At 35.2% G+C, this 23,279-nt stretch overlaps 1 protein-coding gene across 1 annotated transcript in view; it reads left to right on the top strand.

Annotated features, from left to right (window-relative positions):
• Positions 1-16,846, top strand: part of LOC104073394 (tudor domain-containing protein 3-like) — a gene marked incomplete at its 5' end in the record, with an annotated part of 27,936 nt that extends 11,090 nt beyond the window's left edge. The window contains 7 exons of the mRNA XM_009573131.1: positions 2,049-2,209; positions 4,370-4,511; positions 10,213-10,284; positions 10,821-10,970; positions 11,668-11,808; positions 16,127-16,283; positions 16,641-16,846. Coding sequence (XP_009571426.1) covers positions 2,049-2,209; positions 4,370-4,511; positions 10,213-10,284; positions 10,821-10,970; positions 11,668-11,808; positions 16,127-16,283; positions 16,641-16,846 — 1,029 coding nt within the window. The remainder of the gene's footprint in view (positions 1-2,048; positions 2,210-4,369; positions 4,512-10,212; positions 10,285-10,820; positions 10,971-11,667; positions 11,809-16,126; positions 16,284-16,640) is intronic.
• Between the last annotated feature and the right edge of the window lie 6,433 nt (positions 16,847-23,279).

Raw genomic sequence — 23,279 nt, forward strand, 5'->3', positions numbered from 1 at the left:
AGAAAACTCATGGGTTGAGGTAAAGACAGTTTAATAGGTAAAGCAAAAGCTGCGCACACAAGCAAAGCAAAACAAGGAATTAATTCACTACTTCCCATCGGCAGGCAGGTGTTCAGCCATCTCCAGGAAAGCAGGGCTCCATCACACGTAATGGTTACTTGGGAAGACAAACGCCATCACTCAGAACGTCTCCCCCTTCCTTCTTCTTCCCCAGCTTTTATATACTGAGCATGATGTCATATGGTATGGAATACCCCATTGGCCAGTTAGGTCAGCTGTCCTGGCTGTGCTCCCTCCCAGCTTCTTGTGCACCTGGCAGAGCTTGGGAAGCTGAAAAGTCCTTGGTTAGGTTAAACACTACTTAGCAACAACTAAAACATCAGTGTGTTATCAACATTATTCTCATACTAAACCCAAAACACAGCACTATACCAGCTACTAGGAAGAAAATTAACTCTATCCCAGCTGAAACCAGGACAACAAAAAAACTAGAAGAATTTTTTTTTTTTCTTTTTGTGGCTTCTTTGTTCTAATTAACTGATAGAGGAGGGGAACTTGTTTTCGTACTATACATTAGATTATCCAGTTTTGCTTTTGTTGAAATAAAGGGAGAAAATTTCCCTTCATATGAGAAACAAAATTAGTTTTTTTAATTGTTATTGAAAAAAATAAGATTCAGTCAGCATTTACTAAAAATACTGTTGTTCTTATTTATGCGCTTTTCTTCAAACATTCAGTATTGAAGAAAAAAGATATGACAACTTCCAAGTTTCAGTAGATTCCAAATAAACATAACTTCTTCAGCTTTTGAGAAATCCTCCATCCCAAATACTGTATTTTCCATGGTTCAATTTGAAGTCATAAACGATGCAGGTGCCTTCAAATTTTAAATTTATTTGAAAGTGTCAAGAAATTACGTAGAAATTTTTGTTTATATTACTACCTATTGTCTCAAGATCACAAAACCGTTTAAGAATTGAACTCTGTAGGATGCTGCTTTTGCTCCTTTTAGTGACTGCTTTCCTCCTCTTCTTAGTACAATTTCATGCTTTTATGGTATTCCAAAGTATTTTCCTTTCTCTTTGTTTCTCATCCTAAGTAAAGTTCCTGTATCCTCATCTTCTAATTTATCTAGTTTCACTGCTTCTAGTCTTTTATTTATTCATTTCTATTTTCTTTATATATATTCACCTCCTGGTTATCTGCTCTCATTTTGTGTTCTTTTGGGCTACCTATTCTGTTTCTTAAAGGGAAGAAGCTGATGAAATGTGCACTTTTCATCTTTTCTGCTGTCTCTCAGGTGCTAGAGATCAGCTGAGTGGCGACAGATTCTTCATTTTTATTTCTCAGAGGGATCAAAATGACTGCATACTCAGCTATAACTGAAATGTGATGAAGTGGTTTGGTTGGTTGGTTTTGGTTTGGGTTTTTTTGTAGTGTTTTTTTTTTGTTTGGTGGGGTTTTTTTTGTTGTTGGGTTGTTGTTTTTTTTTTTGGTAACATAAACTGTGGTGTGTATAGGAGGATATGCTGCATTTTTAGGTAACCAACAGATAGTGGTGTCCCTTGATGTTGTTACATTCTGATTGTACCTCTGAAGAAGCTGTGTTTCTAGTTAGTGTTTACAAAGTGGTTGTACTTGAAATGTACTCTTGATACAACCAGATAGTCTTCAAAGCTGGTTGTTTCTTTCTTTAGAGCACTTTGTCAATAAGACCCTGCGGTATGGTATGTAAAATCTTATCTGGACTCCATAGTATGTTGGAAGTGACAATATTTGTTTGTTTGTTTGCCCTGCCAACTCTTTTCATTCACTTCTTTTCCGTAATTGGTATCACAGAGATGTATGAAGCATCACAACTGTTTCTCTGAAAAAGCTGGTCTTACCATGCTTTAGAATGTACAGTACATGAATGATAGAAATTGAGCATGACTGCCTGATCAAATTACACTTTCCTTTGCCTGGGGGCATCTGTTAGTGTGTCTAGATATAACAGTGTGTTTGCTTCATGGTGTTAACAGTTTTGTCTTTCTGTTTTGCATATATAGCTGGAAGGGCCGTGCGTTCTGCAAATACAGAAAATACGCAATGTTGCTGCACCAAAGGATAACGAAGAATCTCAGGCTGCTCCCAGAATGTTACGTTTACAGATGACTGATGGACACACAAGCTGCACAGCTATAGAATACAGTAGCATGTCAAAAATAAGGTGAATGACTTTCTTTTCAAAGTTTTGCTTTGATACTTAAATATCCTTAAAATAATGGAAGTATCCTTAGTAATATATGGAAAAATTGCTTGACAAAACAGGTTTCCTTCTCAAATTTTGTATATAAAGGAGAACCTTAAATTCAGCATGCAAAGGTGTATATGAATGTAATTTACAGTAACGTTTATGCTGAAGTACATAATGGAAGTAAGTGAATTTTTGCAGCCATCTGCTGAGTAAGAGTTGACACGGCACACAGCATTTTGGGTGTGTGCAAACTTGAGCCAAATTCCCAATTTTTAGTAGTAGCAGATCTTTTGTCTGACTTTGGTAGCAGGAAGGTCGCAGGCCTGACACACCGAACTTAATGCAACTAGTGCTACTTTACCATGGGGAAAGCTTTAACTTGGATTGAATTAGTAAATATTTCTTCAGTTAAAAATGAAGGGTAAGAGAGATAATTGCTGTTGAATGTGGGGATTTTTCATGTGTTTGGTTATGAAGATGCTGAAAATTATCTCTAGTGTTTAGTCTCTGGAGTCATGGTGTGCTTTGCTCTTCACTCTATTTCAGATTACTTTGATTTAAAAAATATCTTCTTCCTCTCTTTCTCTGCTAGCTGCAGCAGTTAGATATAGATATATAATTCATTTCTAAATGTCATCTTTTACTGTTAAACTGCTCCTTCTGAGCAGGAGCCAGCTTACAGTTTAGAGTGATGATGTCTTAAAAGGTAGAACAGTTAATGATATTTTAATTTTAACTTGAGCCAGCAGAACTTGGAATATCATATTCCAACGTGAATATAAAGAGAGCAGAAAACGAAGGCAAACAGGCTCCTGTGTAAGTAGATTCTAGATCTCAAAATACTTGCAGAAGAACACCCACTAGAAGACATAATTTGAAAGCTTTCAGATAAAATCTCAAAAATGTTAGGGAACTCCTCATTCTGTAGTAATGATGTGAGCTCTTCTTTTCAAGTAACATTGTACGAAAATTGGATTTGTGTTGTATGCGGTTGTTTTCAGGTTTGAAGTTGGACTATTAACCTGGAGTAATATACTGTTTCAGTACATAGTGTTTCTTTAAATAAATAAATAAATAAAAATCAGAGTTTTCTTTTAAATTATAAGTTCTTCATGACTAGGGTTTCTGTTTACCCTCCCCCCCTTTGCATAATTTTCATTTTTTGCTGTATTTATTTCTTGTCTATTTTTTCTGATCTCATTTTCTTTGCCTTTATCAGAACAATACTGAAAATCCATTAATACTGCTAAGGTTAATGCCACTAGTGCTGAAATTGGCTGACTCCACTGTGAATGTTCCTCACAGTGCAGTACGGTCCTGTGATTGCAACGATAGCTTTAGCATATTTTAAAGAGCTTATTGTCACTCAGTTGAAAGGTTATAACTGACTGTGTCCTGTTTCTCACAAGAAAAATCATAGTTTCCAGATTGTACTTCTTGTCATATCTTTCAATTATGGGTTGGAGATGTGTGATTCTTTTACGCATCTGCTGTTGTTTTTCATAGGGTGGGTTCACATGAAAAGAAGGTAAGGTACCTCCTTGTAGGAGTTGACCACAGAGAGCATCCATATGTTTTTAAAGATAGAGTAATGAGAGGAAAACAACTACAAGATGGATGTTTTTTATATTTATTCTGGTACAGTCCTGGCTGTTAGTAATGCATAGAAAGCTTCTTTTCTAACAGCTTTTTATTTTTTCCTAAGTTAAATGTCTAAACAGATGAGATGATTAACCATCTGGAGATCCTCTATTTATTAACTGTAAATGCACCCTAGGATGAGGAACTTAGACAACTGACTTTGAGACATCTTCTGTTAGTCTAAACAAATCACATCCTTAGTTTGGTATTGTTAAATTGGATTTTAACCAAACAGACAATTTGCAAACATTCATCTCTGTTAGAATCTAATTTGCAATATGGCATTTTTGTGTAATGAATGGGAAGTGTTCCAATAAAGTTATTGAAAAGTACTGTGCATACTGAAGGAATTATTGCAAGGGTGTTTGATGCTAATTTTTTGTTATGAAATATAACAATGGTAGAAGTATAATAAGAGTAGAATTTTTATGTTTTTGGTGGCAGAATATTAATAAACATATTTGAAATAGTTGGCTTTGTTTCTACTTCTAGCCTGAACACTCCACCTGGAACAAAAATTAAGCTTTCAGGAATCGTTGAAGTGAGAAATGGATTCTTGCTGTTGGATGACAGTAACACAGCAGTTCTCGGAGGTGAAGTGGAGCATCTTATAGAAAAGTGGGAATTGCAAAGGGTGAGGTAACACCACTGGAAACTCTTGTTTTACAGGATGCATATTACATTTAATGACATCAAGCTTAATATGTTGACTGTGAACTTTCATATGATAAGCTTTCAGAACTTTACTGGCCCAATATTTTTAGGGATGCAGCCAAATACATGTAAAAAGGTCTTATGTTGCAAATGAAGAAATTGTAAGTGATCTTTGCATGGGAACCGATTCCTTTTGTAGTCTGCAAGGATTGAAAACATTAATCAAACGTACTAAATTTATTTTAGTGCAGTCATGGGTGGTTGCTTTCCTAAAGAGTGTGTTTGGTACCAAAATATTCTAGAATGATGCCTTTTACAATTACCGTCTGCAGACTATATTTTTGAGGCAAAAAAAATAGAGTAAGTGTACAGAAAGCATTGAAGTTGGTAACCTAAGGTATGAATTCTGTATTGCAGATTTCATCAGTGCTTTAGGTAAATCTCTGATTAGAAAGACAAATTGGAGGTTTTAAAATCTTTCGACAAGCCATAAATGCTTGTAAGCCCCTTTACTCCGTTTTATCCTGGTTCGTGTTCCAATAGCACAAAAGTTGGTGCAGGAAGGCTTTTTCATACATTTCCACACAAATGAGTGGAAGTTCCTAGGGCAGGAAGTTTTGACCCTGCTACAAATAGTCCCAAATACTTACCGGATCAGCTATCACTACTACTACACACGCATCTCTCTATTTTTACTTCCATGTCTCTGAAACAAAGTAGCTGTTTATTAACACGATGGTCATTTCTGTGTAAAGTACTTTTTTATTGTTGCTGATGCTAAGTTTGGCACAGCCGTTTTTGTTACGGCTAGTCGTCTTCAGTGTTAGTTTGCATTTTATAGATTTGAGCAAACTGGGCCAAAGTTTATTTTAACGTTTGAGTTACAGAGTGTCCACTCTAGTAGATTCTGTTTTGCATCCTTTTTGTGCTTTTATAGTTGAAAATAGTTTCTTAAAAACATACCTGGTTTTAAATGAAACTGCCTCTTTGATTAAGAAGAAGGTTCTGGAGCCAACAGCAGAAACATCCCATTTTTTCGTTTTTATTCGTATTTAGTATAAAGTCTTGTGCGTTCTCTTCCAGTTAAAAAACACTAAGTTTTAAGATTGATGGGGATGCAAAAGACACACATAGAAGTAACGGATTCTTAAGAATGCCATCTAATTGTTAAGAGAAGGGTCAATAGAGAATCAGTTAGCTTTATTGGTGGTATTTTGGACAGTCTGTCTTCATGTTTCTTCTATCTGGGCTTCAACAAATAAATGTTGCTTTGTAAAAATTATTTTGAGGTCAATGTCAAGAAATAACTCAAAATACGTTCTGTTTACAAGAAAGCAAACCATTTAATAACCATTGGTGTGGTGCTGACTACAACAACTTTCAGCACTTGTTAGCCAGTTGTGTTGGCTTTATGCGATATGTTTAGAAGAGAAGTAACTAAGTTTTCACTGATTTACTCTGGTAAGATAAAGTATAGGAAGTTAACTATTGCCTATTGCTATCCTCTCAATTCTCTGGTTCCATCTTGCCATTTGCAAGAGTATTGTTTTCTTTTTCTCGTTGACCAGCTCACAGCACAAGATCACGTTCCCAGCGTGAATGTGGCCATGTCAGAAAAGCTGTGGGTGACAAGAAATCAGTTTGGATGGGTGAACCATGACTGCTGGAAATCATAGTTCCAGTTCTGTGTCCGGACTAACAGCTAGACAGATAGGGCTCAAACAAGTCTATAGAAGCCAGATACTACTTTGATAGCAGTTTCCTCATGAACTTGATGTTTCTGTCCTGTTCAGAAAGCTTTACAGAAGAGGATGGTTGACAAATAAGCAAGATTGTCAACTCTCAAAGATATTTGAGTGAGGACATTGCCACTCCTTGTCTAATCTTGCCACTGAAGCTTAACTGAAATGCTGAACTGTGTTTGCATAAAAAGACAGAAAACATGTATTTGAGTGACTATTTCAAATTACTTGTTTTGAAGCCAGGTGTTTTTTTCTCTCCACTACAATGTCTGAGAAATGTTAATTGGGCTTCTTGTGTAGATGATGGAGAAAGTTTCTTTTATACTTATTAAAGAAGTTAGTGCTATTAAGGTAAATAATATTACATGACTTTAGAAGTTGTTTGTCCAGTCTCAAATTATTGTCCTTGCACCTACTTGTCAGCTTCTAGTTGCATTACCATTTTGTTCCATTCAGAATGATGTTTGAAATTGCTTTCGGGAGGAATCAAGTTTTAGTAATGAAAGACTCACACTAGAAATATAGTGTATGTGGAATGAATGCAGTATTATCATACTGCATGTGGAATAAATGTGGTATTCCTTGTAGCATTCAATTTTATCATAAGTTAATTCTTGCCTAGAAATTTCAATTTTTTTTTAAAGTGTCACGGTTTAAGTGACAGTAAATAAATAACTAAGGAGTAAATGAGAGGGTTACTGTGTGATCTTTTTTCTAGACTATTTGGAAATATAAGGTAATGTGTCATGGACTTCTTAAGGTGAAAATACAGGTCCAAATAATTATTGCTTCATAGTGTTCCTAGTGTTCTGGTGGTGACTGGTGTTTCAACCGGTGAGGATCAGTATCTGCAAGGTATTGTTGGTACCCTTCTTATGAAGGAAGAGTACTTTGCATGGCTATTAATCAAAATATCAGACAATATGCAAGTGAAGGCTGAAGCAAATTTTTCTGAGACGATTGGTGAGACTGTTTGGTAGGCCCTTATATTTTTGAAACATAGAATCTGTCAAATTATGGATTATCTAAAAGTAAAGTTCTCTTTACAAGATTCTTCTATTTTTATGAAGGTGAGGCTAAATATTGAGGTTACCTGATAGGAAAAGGGAGTATTTCTATGTATACTTAAAATTCGTATTAGAAAGAAGTGTGAGGGTATAATAGTATATAATATCTAGGAGTTCAGCCTCATATTGTAAATGTATGTTTCTTAAGAGATTCCCTAGGAAATAATTTTTAATGTCACAATCCAAATACAGCAGAAAGAGTAAAAGAAGCATACTAAATGTATTTATAAAAAATTTTATTGTAAATTATAGTTACTGCTGTGCTACAAGCAAATTTAATTGTAAGCTAAAAAATATTGTTCTTGTTGCCAGTTTGCTTTTTATTCGGTGCAAAGTGAAATTTAATTTCCAAGGCAGTTGTTCTTGCTTCTCAGGAGACAACGCTACCTGAGAAGAAAGCGTCAAGGCTGTTACTTACCATTAGGCAGAGTTCTTTCATTCTGGATAACAATTTTATGCAATAAATTGTTATGATTCAAAATCCATGTAGCTAAATGTTAGTAAATATGCAGTCAATTTTTAAGTGCTTTTTTGCTATTTGCCAAATTACATGTTTGAGCAGTAGTTTGGAACAGCCTTTTTCTTGTATGCGCTTCCTTGATTCTGATTTGGGAAAGGAAAAAAAAAAAATTGTGACCTTAAACTTAAGCATGTTCTTCCTGATTATAGGACATAAGGAATTTAACTATGATCAAATGCTCGAGTTCTTAGGCTATTATATAAATATTTTTATTATAATTTGATTCAGTGCTGGAGTTCATTCCAGAATTGCCTACATTTCTCTAGATTCCAAAAAAAAAAAAAAAAAAAAAAGTAGTGTAGGGTTTATTGGACCTAGAGTGCCTACCCTGGGGAAGAGAAGTGGCTTGGCTATGAAATGACTGTTGTACTGTGCTGCTTCAGTTAATAGATACAGGAAGGTACGAGCGTGCTATGGTGATCAGCCCTTGGTTAGCTCGTAATTCTAAGACAGCACTTTAAGTGAACTGATTGAAACGAAAGCAGAAAGATTTTATGATTTCGGCACTTCTAAGTGCTTTGTTTTGAATAATTTATTGAATACTTTATCAGTGTGTTTTGCTCCAAGGCATGAGGAAAAGGATTTTAATTTTTTTTTTTCCCCCACCCTTGAAAGGAATTAATAACCATAAATGATTTAGAAAATGGTCTTTGGTTCCTGAATAAAAGTAGTTAACTTGAAAAGAGTGGACCAAAAGTTTTGATTTGGGTATTAGTTAGCTAAATTAATCTCTTACTTATTTCTCTGATAGTATAATGGCTTAAAGCATATTCACATTTATATTACAGTTCTCACATGATGGAATTAGATCAGTTTTACATCAGGGTAATAAATATATAGGTAAATGTCATATATAGCCTTAAGTAATTAAAACTTTCTCTGCCAATGGGGAGTAGTAAATGATGTATGTAATCATGCAAGACTGTCCCAGTGGGGAAAAAAGGGACAATAAGAAATGAAGATGTTAAAACAGATGCATTATAGGATAATACAGTTTTGAAGCATTTTAACAGCATTAAGGACCTGTTCTACCTTTTTCCACTTCTGAAACTGAGTATTTCTGTGTAATACGAAATAATTAACACATAACCAATTGTCGATTCCAGAGAATTTCATTCTCTTGCAGGTTGTTGCAGTTGTCACAATTTGTAAAGAAACAGAAAAAGTGTATTAACTACGAACAGATATTTTAATGCAATGTTTTACAAATCCATCTTTTTATTGTTGTTGGCAACTAGTAATTTGTATTATTTGAGAATGCTTTGTTTTCAGGCCTGGGTCACTGATTGTGGCTGAGTTTAGAGCACTTATATTCTATAGATATTACGTATCAGTAATTGTTATGCTTATTGTTATGGTCTTTGCGATCCAAAGATCTGCTGATCAATTTAGCCTATGTACTGTACTTTTCTAAGGCCATAGGGGAAATTTCCTAGTAGCACAGTATTTTGTTTCCAACAGTGGTAAAAAGAGATGGTTCTTAGGGAGAGCACACAGCTTGAACACCCTTGGCATGCAGAATTGTTGTATTATGTTTTATCAGGGGATACAATCCTGACAAATCCTTTCAGTATTTGCTTATGCATGGGTTCATGAATTTCACAGAATGGTTGAGGTTGCAGGAGACCTCTGGAGTTCATCTGGTCCAACCCCCCTGCTCAAGAAGGGCCACCTAGAGCTGGTTGCACAGGACAATGTCAGGGAGCTTTTGAATATCTCCAAGGATGGAGACTCCACAGCTTCCCAGGGCAACCTGTGCCAGTGCTCAGTTACCTTCATGGTAAAAAGTGTTTTCTGATGTTCAGAGGGAACCTCCTGTGTTTCAGTCTGTGCCCATTGTCTGTTGTCCTGTCACTGGGCACCACTGAAAAGAGCCTGGCTCCGTCTTATTTACAGTCTTCCTTCAGGTATTTGTGTAGATTGGTAAGATCCCCCTGAACCTTACCTTCTCTAGGCTGAATTGGTCTGATCCCTTCTTAAACATGCTGGAACTGTATGCCTTTACAACCTCTAGTGGCAGCAAGTTCACTGGATGCTATGCAAAGAAACATCTACTGCCTATTTGTGTGCTGCTTTGTTCCGTTAGTGTAGATTTTCATATATAACTGAATTTTCTGCATTTGCTGTATCTGTTGCCTTAATGATTTTGCAAATTTTCATCATTTTGCTCATCTCCCTGCCCCTCATCCAACCTTCTCCTTAAGTTAAGTGCCTCAGGATTTTAAGTATATCATTATTTTTTATGCTTAAAATGTTTGCCGTGCAAGTTTCATATAATTTCTGAAATAGAGACATTTATCATATAATCTGTTTTCTGTTTGCAATTTACTAATCAACAATTTTATTTTACAGAGTTTAGCAAAACACAATAGGAGTAACATTGGAACGGAAGGTGGCCCTCCTCCTTTTGTACCTTTTGGGCAGGTATGGTGTACTTCTCTTTGCCATTTCGTAAAAAAACCTGTATCGTGATATCTAGGGGACTTGGTTCCAGTTAGATAAAGGCTATCAAAACACCTTAGATCATGATGACTTGGATCTAAAAAATGTGCCTGTTTTAAAAAAAATTGCATTGATCCTGTCACTTCGTTGTGCCAATTTATATTTAATATTTTTCCTTTCCATTTCAAACTTACTTTTATTTAGTATGTGGAGCCTTTGATTCTTCTGATTAGATTTTGTAGGCACTAACATAGTCCCTTCTTAAACCCCAAAGGTATTTACGAGAATCCCATTAGCTACATCATGAACTAATCTTAAAATGTAAAAGTCGTTCTTTTTGGCCTTTCTAGTGGATCACAGGAATGTGCTTTCAGCAAAGACATCTAGATGTCCTAGGTGTACATTTTGGTGATCATATTCTTTATCTAAAGTTGTGCTACTCTAATGGAATAATACTTTATTTTTTTCAAATAAGAGTAGGCAGAAGAGTTAATTGAAACTTTCTTTTGCATTTTCAGAAATGTGCATCTCACGTGCAAGTGGATAGCAGGGAGCTTGATCGCAGAAAGACTCTGCAAATGACAAATACTGTAAAAACTGTTGTGGACAATGATGAATTTGAAAAGCAGAGAACAGCTGCTATTGCAGAAGTAGCAAAGAGCAAGGAGGTTAGAATTCATGTGTTGCAGCATTTTACTTACTGTGATTGATCTTTTCTTGTTATTTAAGTATTTCTCTCTTAAATGACAAATGCTTTCTGATGTTTGCCTGCTTATAATTCTACTTGTATCTTTAAAAAGATGAATCAAAAATAGAGTCCTTTTGAATTGATGGCTGTGTTCTTATTTTAACAAACCTAATAAGTGTATCATAATGTTTTATTGTAGATACGATTTTGACTTGATACCACTATTTAAAAAAATGTTTTTTACAATTTAGCTAATGAGATTTAAGTAATAAATACAGGTTTTCAATTTTAATCTGTTTTTTTCAATTCTCAAAAACCCACGGTTTCCTGCATTCAGTCTGAAAGAATAGCTAGGAAGTTCAGTTCTAACATGTCAGGTTTTTACGTCCTACCTTGATTTTCCTTTTAGTTTATTTTTTCAAATTTGCTTGGTGAGTCATAAAAACTAGAATTATATATCCTTTTTACAGCCTCATTTGGGAATAGAGGAAAAAAATACCTACCTATTAAATTCATCTTTTTTGTGTGCGTAAATTAATGCTTTATTTATGGATGCAAAGCATAATCATAAAAATACAGCTGCATCAAATTTACTGCACTTTTTCTACTAGCTAAATATTAAGGCTTATTTTCATAAGTTCTGTTTACTGAAATGTTATTTTTGTGCTTATCTAAAGACCAAGACGTTTGGAGGAGGTGGTGGTAGTAGCAGAAGTAATCTCAGTGTGAATGTTGGAGGGAATCGAAACAGGGAACTCTTCCAGAAAGAGAAGATAACAAAACCTGAAGGAAAGAATGAAGGTGTCTACCGAGAACTGGTAAGGTGGAAGACTTAAATGGAACCTTAAACATGTACTGTTAAAAAACAAATGTAACAAAAATAAAACCAAAAGACTCTGAGGAATAAGGGCTTTCCTTTCAAATTACTTTGAAGTCTGTTTAGAATACTTAGGATGCTTTTGTACCTTATTGAGATAGGAATTTCAATGTGATTTTTTTGGGGGGAAAAAAAAAAAGTCGTCTTATCCAGTAAAATTTAAAACCCAGTCCTCAAAAAAGAAAAGTAGTAGTATATGTGGTATAGGACATTACAGTATAGTTTTATTTTCTTGTTTAAATAAGCTTAACGGTTTTAACATGTTAACGTTTATTAATTCACTTTAGGCAGGAAGACTTTCATCCTTCAATTTCAACACATCAAATAACATTTTAATGTAGCTTTTCTTCTGAATTAATTCAGTATTTATTTTAAGAATCTGTTTTAAAACATTTCTTTGACATTAAAAAGGTATTTAAAATAACAAAGTAGAAATACTTTTGTTGTGACATAGTAATGTCATGTTTACATGGTCACAAGTAATGTTTCCTTTTGAGTAAGGTGGGTTACCACTGGAGAATCTGAACTGTGCCCCTTAATCCAAAGCATCACCTTCCAATGTATTTCATAACTTTGTACTTACTGAGAAGTGTTCTTTGGGATCACTGCATTGAATTAAATGGGTATAAGATGAGCAGTCATTGAAGAAGTTTCTGTTTTGATTACTTCAGCAATCTAAAAGTTTATGATGGAGGAAGTATTTGTTATCAAGAACAAGTCTGGAGAGGAGTTTCCAAGTATGCAGTAACAATTAATGATTCTGATTTGAGTGATGAAAGCAGACTGAAAGAGAGGCATCACAACAATGTAGTAACTCAGTAAACCACTATTAAAATACTGATTATAGATATCACTTATTTATTGTTGAATATTTTCCACCTTATTTACTTTTACCAAAGGTTTAACAATGAGAAGAAAAGACATTTAGGAACAGTAATTGTCTGTTATAATTTTGTTTGTATAGTATGTGTTGTCATCTCGCAGCAGGGAGAGCCTCCAGCAGTGCTGCCTTCAGCATTGTGCTCAGAAACGTCTATATAGAATTGTAGAAACACAGGCTGAAAGGACCTCAAGAGGTCATTTAGTCATCCCTCTGCCCAGTGTAGCACCAGTGGTACACCTTGTCATTCTTGACAACCGTGTCTCGACCTAAACAGACCTAAAAAAAAAAAAACGCAAACAGACAGACAAAAACCCCAACAAAAAAAAAAACCACAAAATTTAAATTGAGTAATTGTTTAAAGTATTGTGTTTTCTGTTTTTTCTATGAACTGCAAGAAATTTGTCTTACATTGCACTATAAAATGGCAGTACTTCCAACTTACCGAAACTTAGTATTAAGTTGTTTAGCATATCTGGTTGCTGCTTAGAAGAAGCAAGTATGAACCCACTAAGCCTACATAGAAGGCTTTCTTCGGTTATAAGTAATGAGTTTTAGACCTTAATGCAATGGATAATGCATTTGTTTTGTCTTTTTAGAATTGTGACATCAAGTAGGTTTGATTGTTGACTTTCATGTGTATTGTTGACTTGTGTGTATATTTAGAAACCGATAAAGGTGTTTAATGCATCTGGTGTGTTACCTTCTGAGAAACCTGAAGCACTGTATCTTTACCTACAAAATAAGAAACAAAGTAGTAATTTTTCCTGTTTATTTGTAGACAGACAATAGATTGCGGAGGTCAATCATCCTCCTCTCTTAATAGTCCTTATAGGGTATTTCCTACAATTTTCATTGTCTTTCCAGTTTTGTATAGGAGAAACAAGTTTTGTGCTGTGTAAATGAAATTGAAGGGAGAGTTTTTGACATCCAAAGATACTTCAGATACTACCTCCTTTCTCAAACAGTCTTTGTATCTGGGAAATTGCTGTTCCCTTGGGTCTCAAATTGTGACCTATCCAAGATTTTTTTTTATCCATAGCTGAGAGTACAGGTACTGTATGTATGAGTCTTCATTTCCTACTGGTCTTTGAACATAGCTGTCATGCACAGAATTTCCACCGTTGCAAGGAGGTAGCAGTAATGGCTAGAAGTTCTCTTCTCATCCAAACCAACTACTTACCTACAAAGGGGAGAAGAGTGAAGCAGATTTGCTGAGGAAGTACTTTTCTCTGTTGCACCCCTGTTGCCATGCAGAAGAATCTAGGAGAATGTCCCAGAGGAGGAACTACTATATTCTGTCATTAAAAATAAGACATTATTTAGGCAACTTGAAGTCAAACTCAAGTGGGATGATGATTCCCTGTAGACACTGAGGTCATGTTTCTGCCCCATTGGTCTTCAAAGACCTTTTAAATTGCTGTTCCTTTACTTAGTCTTTGGACAGTTAAATTAAAAGTATTGTTGAGTTTGGGAATAAGAAGGCTACATGAAAGCACTGGAGTTAACATTGCTGAGCATGCGGGAGTTGTAGCCAAGCGCTACATGTCTTGTCCATTACAGGGATTTTTGCATAGCTAAGCATAGTTATGAAAGTTATGTGAGTTGTTATATCTTCTGGCTTACTGTATTGAGATATCTCTGTATTGAGATAGCAACCACAAACACTGATTTTGTGTCTCTGTCCCCAGGACACTTGCTCATATCTGTTGTCCCAGAACACAGTGTGTAGCTGGAATTAAGACAAAAAGTGAATGTACTAAAAAATCAGGAGAAATGAGGAGTGGAGGAATCATATCATAAGACTGTGGAAAACAGGGGTGTCCTGGTTTTGGCTGGGATAGAGTTAAATTTCTTCTAGTGCTGTGTTTTGGATTTAGTATGAGGAGAATGTTGATAACACACTGATGTTTTCAGTTGTTGCTAAGTGCCCTCCTAGTCCAAGGACAGCTCCCATGCCCTACTGACCGAGCTAGGTACACAAGATGGGAGGGGACATAATCAGGACAGCCAGCCCAGCTGGCCAATGGACTATTCCATCCTGTGTGATGTCATGCTCAGTATAAGAATGGTAGGCGTGATCCAGGAAGTGGCGATCGCTACTTGGTTATTGGTCAGCGCGGGTGGTGAGCAATTGCATTGTGCATCACTCATTTTGTATATTCTATCATTATTATTATTATTCTCCCTTTTCTGTCCTATTAAACTGTCTTTATCTGAACCCATGAGTTTTTCTCACTCTTACCCTTCCGATTCTCTCCCCGTCCCACTGGGGGGGGCGGGGGAGTGAGTGAGCGGCTGTGTGGCATTTGGCTGCCTGCCAGGTTAAACCACGACAAGGGGAGAGGAAGGGTTAAATGTTATTTGTCATACAACTGTCATACGGTTGTAATTTAAATCATTCTAGCAATAAAAGTTCGTGTTCTTTTAAGAAGTAGGAGAAAGAAGGGGTTGTGTGTCTTAGAGGTTAGATTCCGTTGGGTTTGTTGGGTGGTTGTGGGTTGTTTTGTTTTGGTTTTTTTTACTGGAGGGTCACAATATTTTGGAACGTGTAGACAAAATGTTATGTTCATGGGACTCCAGTTAAGAATGTATTTGGTTACAGCTGTTCCAGTAGATGAATAACTGGCATCATTTTGGCTGGGTGTGGGATGAGGACGGACTAGAGGGCCTAGTCCCATTTCATTTTTAGTGCATGTAGGTCTGTCTGCACTGGAAGAGGCAGTTCTCACTTGAGTGCTTTAAAGTGCAGTGCAGATGTAAGGTTATTTTCTGTAATTAATGCTCTGTGATTCCTGCTTTGCCTTTTTGTCATCATGCTCTATACAGTTTAGATTAAGAAAGCCTGTATTTCTGCGGAAGTAAATTGTTTGTGTTTCTTTGCTTTCTTCTGCAGAACCTTTAGGGATTATATTTTCTCCATGTTTTAAGAAGTGTATAACTGGGTTTTGTATTGTCTGTAAAAGTTATGAAAGGGTTCAAACAGGAACAAATGGCTAGTTTTTATACCGGTATTACTTTCAGAGATTCCTTTTAGTTTTCATCTCAGAGAAAGTATGTTACAGTCTTTCATACTATTCCAGTGTACAGCGAAGGAAGAGGTAGACTAGGGGAATTTGTGAATGTAATGTTAGAACTGAAAACTGGTGAGTTAAAAATCATCATCATAATAATATTAAAAAAACCTCTGCTAGCCGAATGTTTGGACCCAAGAGAGATCGTATGTGAAGACTTTATATAAAACTGAAATATTTATCATCAATGAAATATGAAATAGTGTTTCAATTAAAAATTAATGAAAAATTGAAGTAAAATCTGGTGTTTTTATAGAGGCTCTGTTGTATCTTATGATTAGTTCTGTGTGTACCTTTTATTTCAGGTTGATGAAAAGGCTCTAAAACACATTACGGAGATGGGTTTCAGCAAAGAAGCAGCAAGACAGGCACTTATGGATAACAGTAACAGCCTAGAGGCGGCATTAAATTTTCTTCTGAACAGCAGTAAACAGAAACCTATTCAGGGACCACCACCTAGAGGTAAAACTTGCAAAGAAATGCTTTAAAACAGTGTTTACGAGCAAAGGAATTTGTGTATGGTGGATTACTAATGTAGTTATAGAAGGGCGTATCTGCACATTTTTTTCCTGCGAGTTAGAATGCATTGTGAACCTGAAAGCAAATACTTAAAAAAGGCCTCTGTGTATTGTATTCTTGTCAAAATTTCTGAATTTGAAGTCAAACATTTGAATATCCTTAAATGGAAAATATCTTTATCTATTTTGTCCATGATAGATTTTTTTAAAGATAGAAAATATAAACATTTTATATATCAAATAAAAAAGTGTGTATACTTTTATCTATTTCCCACTCACAAGTAACTTCTGATGTTTACAGGTAAAGGGAAGGGCCGAGGCCGAATAAGACCTGAAGATGAAGAAGAGCTAGGAAACGCCAGACCGTCTGCACCAAGCACACTATTTGATTTCTTGGAATCCAAAATGGGTACTCTAACAGTAGAGGGTAAGTTATTGAAATTAATGTATCTGGAACGAATATTGGACAGTGTGGGTGGAATTCTTTTTCCTAACTTTGTCATCTAAAAGGTGGTTCCTAGAACTTCCTTCACAGAAGCCATAAAAAATAAAAGGAGTGCTAAAGAGCTATTCCTTTCCTTTGAAGAAAGGTCAAATAAATCACACTGTGGTGGTTTGTATTTCTGTCTTGATTGTAGAAGAGCTTAGAGTGTTTGTTTCAGGCTTAGATGTCTAAAAGTCAGTAATTTTGAAATAAGGTGACATAAATCCCGGTTTGTTAATCTAATTTGATAAGGGCTCTTGCAACTTTAATGGACTTCCATGTTGTTCAGAAGTAAATAAAGAAAAAAGCCATAACCACAGTCCTCCTTCCTCAGTTTATAAATAGCACGTTTTGCCTGCTGCCCAGTTAAGAGTTTAGTAATTGTGGTAAGCTTGATTGGTTTTGTATTCCCTTTCTTTGTAAGGGGAAAAAAAAGTCTTTTTGCCTGCTGTAAAATATTAAACAACTATTTTCTCCTGGTTTTCCTGTTTAATAACTGTAAGGACTAAGGGAAATGTAGGATTTTAGAAAGAAGGAAGCCAAATAATCCCTCAGACTTAATGCAAAAGACTTGGGATTTTTCTTTAATGTCCTTTTAGTTACTTTTTTTTCTTAAGAAGCCGTACAAGAATGTAGTCTATGCACCATTCAGTACTTCGGAAACTTTAACAGACAGATTCATTAAAAGAAAAAAGAGGAAACTCCATACATCCTGCGGTCTCTAGAGGCTGCTGTAATATTAAAACAAAACTCGTGGTAAGCTGAGTAATAAATGGAGATCATTTATTCTTTTGGGTATGGCCTTGGAGGTGTTTCACTGGCTAACGTGAAATGAAAACATTTGCTTCCATTATTTAACATGAAGGTTTTGTGATGAAGTTGTAATTTTTTTCTCCCTATAAAATGACATTTTTCATAAAGGGTGAAAAAAAGGTCATACTACTTTATATGAACTGTTTGATATTTTGGAGTTTTCTAAGGAATGAGTACATTTAAGGAATGACTGCATTTATATGTAATTGGTTTTTTAACTTAAGTTCCAAGATAGTCTGTGTTGACTGTTAATAACAGAGTCTTGCTTTGTGTATTTTCACTGGATTTGGGATTAAAAAAAAAAAGTAAAAAAAAAAAAAAAAAAAAAAAAGGTAATATGGAAAAAGTGGAAAACAAGCTTGTAGTGAAATGTGAACAGGTTGCCCTGTTGGGAAAGGTACGAACGGCTGTAATGTCAGTAGGCACCTGCATCTGACATATAAATAGAACATCTCCATCACTCTGGTTAGTCAAGAGAGAGATCTTTTGTTGAATGTATTATTTTTGTTTGTAGCTTATATGTATTAAAAATGTGTAAATATTTGTCTTTTTTTGCTATAGCAGTGAATTTAAGGTTAGTTGTGTTTGAGAGTCATCATTGAATTAGAAATGAAAACACGAAGGCATGTATACTCTGTCAGTGCATCAAAACCCCAGTTTTCGGTGAGAATTATTAGGACTATCTGCTTTCCATTAAATGCATGGCATATTTTTTTTCAAGAGTTATTACTGTTAGATCTTTTGGAAGTTTGAAGCTGCCCATTTACAGTTGCTACTTGCATAAGCAGTGTAGCATTTTGCATTAATGTGAATATTTTTTGCAGCGACTAAAAATGAGCATATTCAGGTGGAAGGAAACACAGCAGTTGAGAAATTCAGTTCTTGGTGCTATACAGAGGATGCCTTTATCCAAAAAAGAGGAAGCAGCAGCAAAGAAGAAGGACGCACATTTTGTTATAGAAAACTTGCCCTAACAGATGAGCTCAGGAGTTGGTGAACCTGCTAGCAAGCCCAGGCATCTCTTGCTGCTGCTGGTAGAATTAGATGCACTGTGAGCCATTTTAGAGTTCACTAAACATTTTTATGATGTGCTAAGTTTTAACTATGAACAGAAAGGCGTTTGCTTGTAAATGTGATAGCTTATAGTTCTTTTCATAGCAAATACTATATTGTTGCTGTACCTAGGTTGAGTTTCATTGCAACAGTGGTTTTTTTGGCCTGCAAAACAAGTGATTTTAAATAGCTAAATATTGTTTCATTTTTCAGTTACGTCTACGTGTTACGAAAACAGTTGGTAGAAGTGAACAAAAAAGTTATAACAGAGTTCCTTTTCTTATGTATGTTGTTCATAGTTTGTTTATGCTGAGTAGCCACAAGTTTATGGCTTTCTTTATGAAACAAAGCTAGTTGTAGCTTGAACATTTATATCATGAGTCTTCACTGTTTTTGTCAGAAATTTAAAATATTTAAAGAAAATACTTTTCAAATACACAAGCATTCTGCGTGAGCTGATACGATTTTGTAAACTGTTCAGGTAATGAATATAATCAAATTATCAAAAGCATAAAAAAAATGATGCTTGACATAAATCTTTTGGCAACTCATTTTGTTTACCAAAGATGAGTTATATTTTTACAGTGGAAAGAAATGAAAACAGTTGTAGTGTTTTTCTCTCACATTACAGACATTGATTTTTTTCTTTGGATAAGTTTTGTGTGCTTATATTGAGAGACTAGAGAAAGATTTTATGTGTGACTGAAAGACTTTTAGAGGAAAAATAGTAGAAATAATCCCTGTGATATATATGCCTTTCTTATTGTCAGTAATTTTATAGTAAGTAAGTAATAGTAATTTACCAAGAATTGTGAAATGAGTGAATTGCTTCTTTTAAAATTATATTGCTGATTGATAGTGTTTGCTTAGTGGGAGTTTTATGATCCTTTGGGTTTAGTACATGTATGTAGCCACCATATTGTACTGTAATAAAGCATAGTGTTATGTGAGTTAAAAAGATGGTTTTATTAGCATGTATAGTTCAGTTTACAATCTTCAGTATTGTGTTTATTTAAAATATATTTATTTAAAATGCTTTGCTATTGTATATTTTTCTCTCTTAAATAAAAATAAAAATATTCCATAAATGTCGTAAGAAGAAAAACATAATTCTATGAAAACTTTGTAATGACTTTGTACTCCTTCAGTTGCCAAAAGTTCTGACATATTTCCTAACATGACACACAAGGTTTTTGGTTTTGTGTGTTTTAACACCATGTTGGGTTTTTTTAGCATTCTCTGAATGATCAATATGTAACCTGATGTACTATTCCTGAGTCATGCTTTTCTGAAAAAAAACTTATTAGCATTTTTGAAGAGTTCAGAAAGTGTTCTGATTATTTTTTGAATTTTTTTTTTTTTTAATATTTCTGCCTTTTTTCCTTCTGAAGAAGTAATAATACATGTTCTTGTACTTTCTGTTATTTGGAAGTCAGTGGGCTTTACAGTGGTTGCTCAGTTGCATTTTGTTAGTTTTTCTTTTCCTTACTGAATGTGTCTATCCCACAGGATTGTGCCTCTGTTTCTATGACAGGTTTTATTTTTATCTTGCAGAGTCTACTTCAAATGGATTTTTCAAGAAATGCATAGGCATATGCTGAATTGCAGGCTTTTTGTGTCTTAAAAGTGCTTTTTTCTTTGCCAAGTTTAAGAGAACCTGTGCAATCTGAATTCAAACACGTATTAAAAATCACCTATTGAAAGTGTTACTTTTCTGCCATTTTTACGTCTCTGTGGTTGAAAATAATCTCATTTAAATTCTTAATGATTAGTTGTCTTAAGTTCTGTGAAAACTGAGACGACGTGAGTGTTAACAGTGTTTGCAGAGTGATGATGTATCTGCAGTGATTAGACTTACACTGTGAACTCTCCTGTCATGAAGTCTGCATCCAAGTGTTTGCAGAAAACAGGATATATATTACTAGCACCTTTATAATTTAATTTGTTCCTGTCACTTGTTAGCATTAGAGACATGTAGTTCTCTCTTACTGTTAAAAAAGTAGCGGTCAGAAATGAAAGACGCATCAGGGAAACAGCTAAAAACATCTCAATTGTGTAGTGTTGTATAGCCCAGAATAAGGTCTCTTCGTTGATTTTTCTGCATAGTAACTGTACTAAGGAGGGCCCAGGCAGGCAGGTTTTTCTGCATTTATATGTAGCATAGTACAGCCTCCATTAAATACAAAAGAAAATTGATTGTTCAGCAGTATTTCTGGCCCCTTGCTGTCCCATATGGTCTCCAAAATCCCAGTTTGTTTTTTAGATATTCGGAGAGATGGCCTTTGTATAGGGATAAGGGTTTTGAATAAATGAGCACACCCCTACTATTACACTAATGCATATGACCAGGAGCATATGGTTACCTGGAATGGTCATATTTATCATTATCGCAAGCATTAGGCTTCTATACCCTTCAGACAGATTGTAATTTCTTCTAAATGACTGAGAGTCTATGTAGAAGCAAAAACAAAAGGCAGTTTTGCTGAACTGAGATAAATATTTTTTAATTCTGTGCCACCCCATGTTTTCTTCAAAAACTGCTATGTGATCTGGGGAGAAAGTGTCTGAAAAGAAGAATAGTTTCTTTTCAAGCACACAGAGGATTGATTTGCTTTTCTCTGTGCATCCCTCCTTGTTTTTCTTATCCAGTATTTCTGATTGCACCTGAAACCTCAGTACTGTTGAGAATTTCTAAATTCACTTCTGGATTTGCAGTAACCAGGCTAGGTGGTTCCGTTTGTGAACAGAACTGCAGAACAGTTGTTTAATTTGTTCTCTTTGATTTGGTACCTTTTCATAGTTGCATTTAAACAAGTAGAAAAATATTTATGAATTGAAATACCTTTGTATTTTGTTTAGGAGGTACTTCTATTCCTTTTTAGAGATAAGACAGCACATTAAGCTGTTTGTTTTTTAAAGTACAAATTAGTTACAAGAAAGTGAGGTGTTAGTCTTTTGCCCTGTAAGTGGTATCTTGTGAGGTTTTTTTACGTGTCACCTCCTTTTTTCAGAGTTAATGAAAAATTGGTTTAAGTTACGACAACTGTCAAAAGTATTAAATACCTGACTCCATGATCTGCTAGTTCTTTAATTGTAAAACATAGCATATAGTAAACATACTTCATTTAAATGAAATGCAAAGAATTAAAACAAACAAACCCATAGTTTTATACTGCAGATTTATTTATTTATTTTTAACTGTGAATGGTTGGTGACACTTATGAAAATATTTCTGTATTGAAATGAAGTAGTTTGAGTTTGGTGGGAGAGAGGAAGCTGCTGACTGTGAGAGATAACAAAAAGAGTAGACAAAATTGCTGTCAATTAAATTAGCTGCCTTTGCTTGCACTTGGATTATTTCTGCTACTGAACACAAAAGATTTTTTCCAATAATCTTCTTCTTTTTCTTTCGTTATGAGGAACAATTCATCCATCTTTGCCAGCTTAAATGAGTAAACACAAGGATTATCAGGGAGAACAAAACAGTGCCAAGAGCTCTGACTATAGAATTAAGGAATAATAGACAAAATGCTGAGAACCAGACGTGTTTCAGGTATTTTCTCACCCTGCGGTTCTTAGGGACTGAGAACAGACTGGTGCTTCCATCTGCTCAGCATCCAAAGCCGCAAAAGCTTTTGGCAGATATCTATGTCTTTGAAAGACTCAAGCAAAGATCAACTTTTTAATAATTATTTATTTGTTATTAAATGGGGTAGGTGGTGAGAAACATAACAGTGATTTTGGTTAGAGCATTGACCCAGGACATAGAAGGCCAAAACCTTTTTCAGTTTCAGATTGTGCAGAATTGCCTCTTCAGTCCTCCCAAGAGACTGGCTGTGCTTGGGGTAGACATTTCATCCTCTCCTGTTAAAATGAACCTCCTGTGCAGCAAACTACAACATTAATGGGATCACAGAAAAAGCAAGTGAGAGGTATCATGTCCGTGTAGTCTGTTAATAGAGCCACTTCAGGAGAAGGGAGAAAGTCATAGGCTATGTAGTCTCTGTTTCTTGCTCCAATAGTTAGGTTTTGACTGAAATACAAATTTAAACATGCAGTTTTGATTTAAAGGTGGTGCATTAATTCTACTCCAAGGTTAATCGTTTCAGCAAGTGAAGATCAGCATTTAAAAAAAAAAAACAATTTTTCATTTCTAGTCTGAATTTTCTGTGCTCAGCTTCTAACTGCTGTGTAATATTATGCCTTTCTTGCCATATAGAGAGCTACCAAAATTTGCTTTCCTAGCAGCTATTTCTAAGACATAATGGATCTGTATTTTATCTATCACCTGTGTTAGCTGTGTGGATTGAGCTTTTCTAGCATCTCATCAAAGACTCTTTTTTCCAGACTGCTTTCTCTCTTTACTCAACAAACTCATTTATCAGTTTTCTTCTTCAAATATGGATCCCATAAGTACAGACCATACTCTTGTAGCGGTTTGGATGATGCTATATAACATCAGTATCACGTGGATTCTTGCCTCTGCTCACTCTGCATCTTGAGCATCCCACCTAATTTACCTGCAGTTACAGTTATGTTCTCCTCTGCCAGTGTTGTCTGCAAGAGATCATAGAATCATAGAATCATTAA

Source organism: Fulmarus glacialis, unplaced genomic scaffold (genome assembly GCF_000690835.1).
Source record: "Fulmarus glacialis isolate BGI_N327 unplaced genomic scaffold, ASM69083v1 scaffold26952, whole genome shotgun sequence".
Lineage (NCBI taxonomy): Eukaryota > Metazoa > Chordata > Aves > Procellariiformes > Procellariidae > Fulmarus > Fulmarus glacialis.